Source organism: Phaethon lepturus, unplaced genomic scaffold (genome assembly GCF_000687285.1).
Source record: "Phaethon lepturus isolate BGI_N335 unplaced genomic scaffold, ASM68728v1 scaffold9522, whole genome shotgun sequence".
Classification (NCBI taxonomy): domain Eukaryota; kingdom Metazoa; phylum Chordata; class Aves; order Phaethontiformes; family Phaethontidae; genus Phaethon; species Phaethon lepturus.
In genome coordinates, this window is record NW_010521226.1 from 22421 (window position 1) to 30577 (window position 8157).

Consider the following 8157-nt stretch of genomic DNA (forward strand, 5'->3'; position numbering starts at 1 on the left):
CCCTATTAAAGATGGAATATAACATGAATAGACCCAAATCTCATATGTCAATCAATGGATAAATTAATGGCCACAACTGTTTGATGTTAATAATACCTCCCTCAGTACAAGAACTCCATGCACCACCAGCTATGGCATCAATGATGAAAGTCAAACTTCTTTTTTGAGATTTTAATATTTTGCATGGGTACCATGTCATGATTGCTTACCACCTGTATGAAAAGAATGGCTGTTCATAAGCTCACTTGTGTGAAAGAATGTGTAGCATATAAATATGTTAAATTTTTAACATAAACCTATGTCTTAGCACAAAGAAGACAGAGAAATAACAGAGAGAGAATTTACCTTCTTCCCTCAAAGCTGACCATCCCTAAGCAAGGCCAGACAATACTTACAGAGCTGAACTGAAAACTCCTAAAGCCACTGGCAGAAAAAGCCTAGGAGATATCTTGTGCTCAAAGACATCCTAGTCTAGCCCACAGATAGAAGGAAATGTGGAGACAGACCAATCTGAAGTACTCCCCTTGGAAAAAGACTGGGAAACAAGGTATTTGGTGGAAAATGGACAATTGTAAACACAGAGAAATCTTTTTCTGATCTGCTTTGCCCAGGGGGAAGGTGCTCTACTTCTGGGACAAGGAAACCTGTAGCCTGAATGCTAGAAATGTCCAAGCGAGAGAGCAACATCTGTACCAATGTGTAAAGTGGATTTGGGTGGTGAAGCTCTCCATGTCTCCTCCTCTCTCAAAATGTAGTATTTCTCTCCTTCCACTACACAACATCTTCACCCCTCACAGTCTTTTGCTCCCTTGCGCCAGTGACTTGGGGGACATGTGATTCACCTGCAGCCTCCTCTCAACATCTATGAGGAAGGTGGGGAGCAGCTTTACATTAAACATAAATCTCTATGCTGAGCTATATCTCTGCGTCCCCAGGCCACATTGGCAACTTCCTTGCCTTCAGCATCGCCCACAGGAGCAGCTCTGCATCGCTGAGTGCCCAGCTATGGGCAGAGAGGGTGACACGAGTTGTGAACAGCCCTGTCTCCTCACCCAGCCCTTTTTGTGTCTTGGGACTCTTGGGTCTGAAACCCTGGCTGCACACTGCTTCCCTCCGTGCCACCAAGAATTGCAGCGTATCAGCATTCCTGGCTGGGAGCAGATGAGCATTTAAGCGTGCGCTTAAGTGCTTTACAGAGGACGAGGGCCTGGAGCAGAAACCTCATTTCCCAATATAGCACACAAGGAAGGCACTGCTGTACGGCTAGCCAGACTGCATCTCTGGAAATGGCACGTAGCATGGCTAGTAACATGGCCTCAGCACTTGGCACAGACGCCAGCGTTTGGAGGTGCTTATACCTCAGCTCATGCAAAGGAAGAAAGCTAAGGCAGACAGTGCAAAAGGGCTTGCAGCCGGTCAACTCCACAAATCAACTTAAATTGTTTTTTCCTTATATCTCTATTATGTATTGTTACCTCCGGCATGAGGGTTTCTTTCAAGCTGGTGACATATGGAATATATTACTGTGCTTAAATTACAATAAACTTATCTCAGAATTAAATGGTTATTAAATGCTCTAAAACTCTTGATTTGTTTAGAAAAATATAGCACCGAAGCTTGCAGGTAGTGAAGCACTGCTAAGCTCATCTATATGCGACCTCAAATAATTTTTCACGTCATTAAGCAGAACACAATTCCAGATTTATTTTAATAATTCATACATGGTTTCATAAATAAAAAACAAACGTGTGTTCAGCAGAGAGACCTTTTTTTACAAAAGAAATAATAAATTATTATTTCTTCCCTTAAAGAGATCTCTCTGCTGAACACTTGTTTGGTTTTTATTTATGAAACAATGAATTATTAAAATAAAGTTAGAAGCGTGTTCCGTTTTAATGACATCAAAAATTGTCTGAGGTTTCTATAGAGTATGTGCTTGATTTTGATTTCCGTGAAAACTCTCCCAGAATTTTTTTTTTTTAACCAAATAAATCTGTGGTAGTCAGGGGGTGATCTGTCTTCTGCACAGGTTCAGAAGAATTCATTGTTGTTTATTTAATCTAAACTTGCCTCCCTGTCTGCATCTTGTGGGGAAAAAAAAACGCAGAAAGGAAACAAAGTGTCATGTAATTTTGTAAATATTAGAAGGTACTTGAAATAAATCCATATGCATTATTCAAATTTTCAAGTTTTTAACTCCTTTCTCCACTGTTTTGGGCCACTGATAAATGACGTCCTGATATTCTTGCCTTCCTTTGTTTCACGCTTATGTAGCAAATAGGCGAGAGGAGGACTAACATAGGTACATAGACATATACTTCTTCTTCTCCCTACGTAAAGAACCAGCATCTCAGCTCAGTTGTTTAGCAATCCTTTTGACTCATCAGAAAAGGAGCTGGCACTTGGTTGTCAGGACTGGAGGGAGCCTGACTTGCTTGGCTGACGGGCTGCAGAACGGAGCATGGGACGCATCCCGTTGGGTCTCACTTCACCCCCGTCACTCTGAAGCACCCGCGGAGCATATCCGCTTCTCACCCCAACAATACAGGTGCCAAACAAACTCCAGCAGCCTCCCCCCACCACGCAGCTGCATCTGATTGCTGAAGAGAAGGGACCACAGTTTGCCTATGCAGCTGAAGATCATGAGGCAAGGTGGGACCCACATTTAAAGGAACCCCCACGAGGAGCACAAAGACCAGGAGCAGGCTAGTGCTACGCTCTCACACATGCTCCCAAGCACCAGATGTGCACCCTCCTCTCCATCAGATGAACCACTGTGTCCTGATGTGTGAGCTGTTGCCAGCCTTACTTTGGCTTGAGACACAGGAGACAGAGCTGCTCAGGAGAAGCTCATCTTGGTTCCTGCTGTCTCACTGACATAGGAAGACTCACGCAGATACCTCAGTCTTCACCAGTATCACGAGGCACAGACAGTCTAACAGCTGTGTCAAAGATGACTTATGTTGTCAGCATCTAACAGGGTATGAGATGGAGGGCTACCGTTCATCTGACCTACCTTCAGGCAACTAAAAATTCAGGTGCCTCAGCTAAGCTCTCTCCATTGCCAACAGAGAAATGCATGTGTCTCCAGGGGCCATTCAGACAGTCCTGGAGAGGAGGCACTGGCCAGCTCTTTTCAGGTGCCTGCAGGCATGTTTCTGTCTGTGTATGGATGTATTAATTTCAAAACACAACCCAAAACACTCAAAACGCACAGACATCTTGGGTGCATAGGAGATAAAATATAAGGTAAAAGTGAAATCACTAGAAGACTCAAGTAGGATTGCCTGAGTTTCAGCATTAGGCTACACCAGGTCTTCTTCCTGCTGTGACCTATTCACCAATAACTTGAAATCCTTAATTTCTAAATGCATAAAAGCCAGAAAAAACAGCTTTGCTCTTTTTTTCCTTTCTTTCTTTTTTTGCCTTTGAGAGTTTCGTCTGACTGACTGCTCCCTGCCGCCTCTCTCAGATCACTGCAGTGAGGTGTGACAAAGAGTCTGCTGCAGAGTCCTCAAAGAACCATTCCGGGGTCTTTTCTCTCTATACCTGCCCTGATGCAGACAGATGAGACCAGCGCCAAAGAAAAATGAATTGATAAGTATTTCTTCCCACTGGAATGGTGAGGGGAGGAATGCCAGGAACTGCTGCAGATAGGAAAGCCAGGGATGATGAGGAGGATGATTAACTATATATTTACTAAGCCCCGTCTCAGACACTTAGACACTTGCCTCTCCAGTTGAAGAGAAAGGCAAACGGAGACCAGTGATCTCTTTCTGCTATGTTGTTTGAGAACAGACCTGCTCACTCTGAGAATTACAGCAGCAAAAGCCCTGGGGGACAGAGTCAGAGGGGCTGCGTACTACGCCACTGAGAAGCAAGAAGCTTTAATTAAACTTGCCTTTAGACTCATGGTCTTAGACAGCTTGGGGATTAGCCAAGCTCTCTATAGTTCATGTTGCTTACCCAAAATATGCAGGAGAGAGGATGAAGGGGGGAAGAAAATGCAGTCTGAAAACAGGACAATGAGTCAGTTTAATACAAACATTATAAATATAATATGAACTAGAAGCAGGGCAAGGCCAAATGGTTTGGCAGGAATTCAAGGCATTCAAGCTTGCAGAGTAAACGTATGGAAATTGTGTTCAAATGTGTAAATGAGTGCTAGAGAGCTTCAGAGGCCTAGGTGTGAGCATCCATGCAAAGCCTCCAAAACGACCATCTAGAAAATGCAGCTCTCATGTATTTACTCCATCTCCCCAAGCAATAACATCTTCCTACTACTACTTGTTTTCAGATACAGTCTGCAGGACATGCAATTGTTTGAGAAAGTTCTCTGCCCAGAGAATATTTGCTCCCCGCCAGGCACACCAAGTCACGATATGCCAGTCCTGCGTGGATTAGCAGGGATCTGAGCCTACATCACACCTGGGTTATCTGTATAGCTGGCATCTCCCAGCAGGCAGGAAACTTGCCAGTCCTCTGCAGTTGCTCTGCCAGTCCTTTGTGCCAGCCTCAGAGACCACCCTCACCCTAAAGATGGCCATGACAATACACCCACACATATCCTCCAAACCCCTCCAGGGTGCCTATTGCTGTGGGCAGGAGAGAAACTCACAGACGACATGAGAGGATGTCCTCAGCTGATGTTAGTGGTGGTAATTCTCTGGAAGTCAATGGAGCTATTGTTGTTCATACCACCTGGGGTTTTGGCCTTCTAGGTTATTTTCTGCTTCATGGTTCCCACAAGATGCAGTGACATGCAAAGGTGCCTGAGCTAGCTGTCACACCAGTCAGGAATAAGGCAAATTATTCCTAAAGCAATACAGTTTTGGTCCAGATAAACTCTATCCATCTCCCCACCATGCCCTGAGAAACAATGCTGAATACTTCTATTACAGTCACGTTCCTATGCAGTTACATTTACCCACCCCAGAGCTACCATCCTGCTCTAGGCATGACTTGCCTATCCCTGCATGAAGCTGCACTGCGAAGCACAGATCTCCCTTTCCCACTCCAGGAAAGACCCTATGTCCCACAGATGTTCACGCCAACCACCCAGGCATAAAAGCAGCCCCTTCCTCTATCACTCATGGAAGGACACAGTATTCTTGTTCCAGAGCTCAATACTTTCTCACCAAAACAAAGGCTTGCTGTAGGCTTGAAGAGAAAGAGGCTGTTTATTTCCACACACCGTCACCCTCAATAAATCAACAAGATGCCCTTCAAATACTTTTAAAACATTGCTTTTTTTTCATTTTCATTGAAACATTTTAAGCCCTTCCTTAAGGAACAGAGAAGGGTCTTGAGATCTTGCAACGCAGGGTTTTGTTTCAGCTTTCTCTCCTGCTTGACCCCCCAGACAAGGTGTTACTCATGCATCCTGTCAGAGAAGTGCAGCAGCTGCTCACGCCGCCATGAAGCCCTAAGGAGCTCGCAATAGGAAAGGCTGCTGACCCTAAGGGAAGCTTGTATTTCTGCCTCTCACCTTCCCAATGAGATGTTTGAACTAGCTGACCCCAAGGTGATGAGAGGTAAATTGCTGGTAGGTACAAGTTTGTGCGCCTTGCAAGCAGGACAGCACTCCTTTTTTCTGGGCTCCTCTAGCTGATTGCTAACCAGCTTATGTGAAAAAGCAGATCCTTCCCCTGGGTATTGTATACAACAGAGCACTTTCTCTCTTACAATACTCTGTCAAAAGTGTACAAAACACTCAGGGGATCAACACAGTTTGATAAATCCTCCTGCCCGTTAGCGAGCGGGATGCTTGACCTGGCATACCTAAACTAGTGTTTCCTAAATGGCTTCCTCCAGTTGTATTATATCTGACTCTCAAAATTTCTCAAACTGCGATTCATTCGCAACGTGATTTTTCAAACTGAACACACCATCAAGACAAAAATTATTCCCATTGTAAACTAATTACCACATGCCCTGTAACTGTTGCTACGTGTACATGGGCTGCACTCTGGGAACCACTGAGCTAAGTCCCAGACATAACCTTTCCTAATTAAGAGAATGGTAAAATCCTAGTTCTGTTGAAATCGGAAATAAAGCTCCAACTTATTTCCCCAAGACCAGAATTTCTCCCCAGGATTCTTGACCTTCTGATTTAGAAGAATCTTTTGCTCATGAAACAAAAGTAATCTTCATGCAAAGCTACCCTCCAGGGCTTGCATACCAACAGCTTTAGTACATCAACTGTTGCTCACACATTTCTCAATCAGCATTAGAGCAAAATTACCATGACGCAGGTCACTTTCACAGGAACTACTAAAAATCTAAGCTGGTCAGAAGAAAGTATAATTTTCCACAAAAAAAATAGGTAATAATCTTGAAAAGGAGAAAGGATGGTAGAGATTCCCTTTCCACGCTGCAGGTAAGAGGAAGATTACAACTTTTTCCAGTTGAAAACAGCTACTATGTCTGGAAGAGTTTGTTTCCTGCCCTCATTTTCCTTTTGAACCCATTGGTGAAATATTAGGAGCTGTCTGCTCAATTTTTCAAGAGCTAAGTAGTATCATTACAATTGTATTTCATATTAACAAAGAGAAATCTATGCATTTACTGTTCTACCCATGTATTATGTTGTTTCTTATCTGATACACAAGTAAAATGCTTACCTGGTGGGAAATAAGGGGGTACTGCAGTTTTGTTTGTGCGCTCTTCACATTCTTTCAGTCGATTCTGCAGAGACACAATCTGTCGACGAATTGCAAGGATATTGTTTTTGTCCAGTGATTCTAGTTCATTTACCAGTATAGTCAGATTTGTGATCTAGAGAAAAAAAAAAAATAAAAAATGAGAGCAAGTTTATATTTCTGTCAACTTTACTTTACAGATATTTGCAGGCAAGATTGATCATACCATAGAAGATACTACAGAACAGATTTTAGGAAATATCCTTAAGAATAGACCTTTTCCTGTTATTGTGAATTTTACATTTCCAGCAGAGGCATATGACCACAAGGAAATGCTTTAACATTCAGTTTTATACCATAATGCAAAAATATAGTTTATTTTATACATACTATAAAAATATCCAATAAATCTTAGGCAAGTACTAGCTATTATACATAGAAAGTACTTAGTCCAGCCTTACAAAAGTATTTGGAATTTTATTTGCAAAGATAAATAATGTTCTCAGTCACATACTTGATGATCTAGAGGGCAATGGAGAAAATTATATTTTACTTTCCTTCTGAAGTAATTATTCTCTCTAGGTGAATGATTAATTACCATTTTGAAAATGTGATTTATAGTCTGCTAGGAAGGTGATAGTCTTTCCCACTTCTTGATTTCATATTGATTGGGCCACTGCCCTAGCAACCAGAAGCTAATTTTTTAATTATCTAATTTAAAGCACAGAGGCTTTCAAGCATGGGGGTCTATAAATTAATATTTATTATAATAATTTAATCAGCTCGTGTACTTAATACTATGCAAAACTTTTAACTTTCAGGCAGATAGTTGGCAAAAATAAGGAGGTGTCCATTTGTTTTGATGTTTCTTTGCTTTTCTGTGCTCTATATCAAGGAAAAAGTTTTTAATACATTTAAGGTCAAGCTTTCTTTTAATTTATGCTGATGAAATGCTAAATTAATTCCACTGGCTGCAGTAGAGGCAGACTACATTTCCTCAGCCTAAACACTAAAGAGAGAATAGGCTATCTGTATATTTGAACCCTCTGTGGCTAATTAAGAGTGTGGCAATACCTCCAAATATATTTGCTCAACGATGACATTGCTCCCAACAAGGCTGGATTTCAGCTGAGTAACCAGTCTCTCTAGGTCACTGATTTCCACTTTCAGTAACTGGAAGTCCAGTTCTGTGTAAGATACGCTGCTCTTCTCCATATGCTCCACTCTGATAGTTAGATTAAGGATTTGCTGTTGATAGAGTTCAATCATTTTTGAGTATTCTCTAACCTTAAAGAAAAAAAAAAGGTACATATTCAAGTCCAGGTTAGCAAATAAAACAAGCCTGTTTGACATCTTTATTATATTTCTGAGTGTGCCATGCATAACTTCCACGTACTTGACATGTATATTCTTCACATAAACTACAGAGATGAAATTCTCATCACATACATTAAAAAAATATGAAATTTAACCCTCATTTATTGTTGGCAGTTTCACAAAATCCCCTCAGGAATGC

The 8157-nt window shown here is 41.8% G+C and overlaps 1 protein-coding gene across 1 annotated transcript in view; it reads right to left on the reverse strand.

The window, feature by feature from the left end:
- The window catches only part of LOC104616442 (olfactomedin-4-like), a 22428-nt gene that overhangs the window by 2142 nt on the left and 12129 nt on the right, over positions 1 to 8157 (reverse strand). The window contains exons 4-5 of the mRNA XM_010281454.1: positions 7716 to 7928; positions 6624 to 6777 (exon numbers count right to left, since the gene is read on the reverse strand). Of these exons, the coding sequence (XP_010279756.1) occupies positions 6624 to 6777; positions 7716 to 7928 (367 nt within the window). The remainder of the gene's footprint in view (positions 1 to 6623; positions 6778 to 7715; positions 7929 to 8157) is intronic.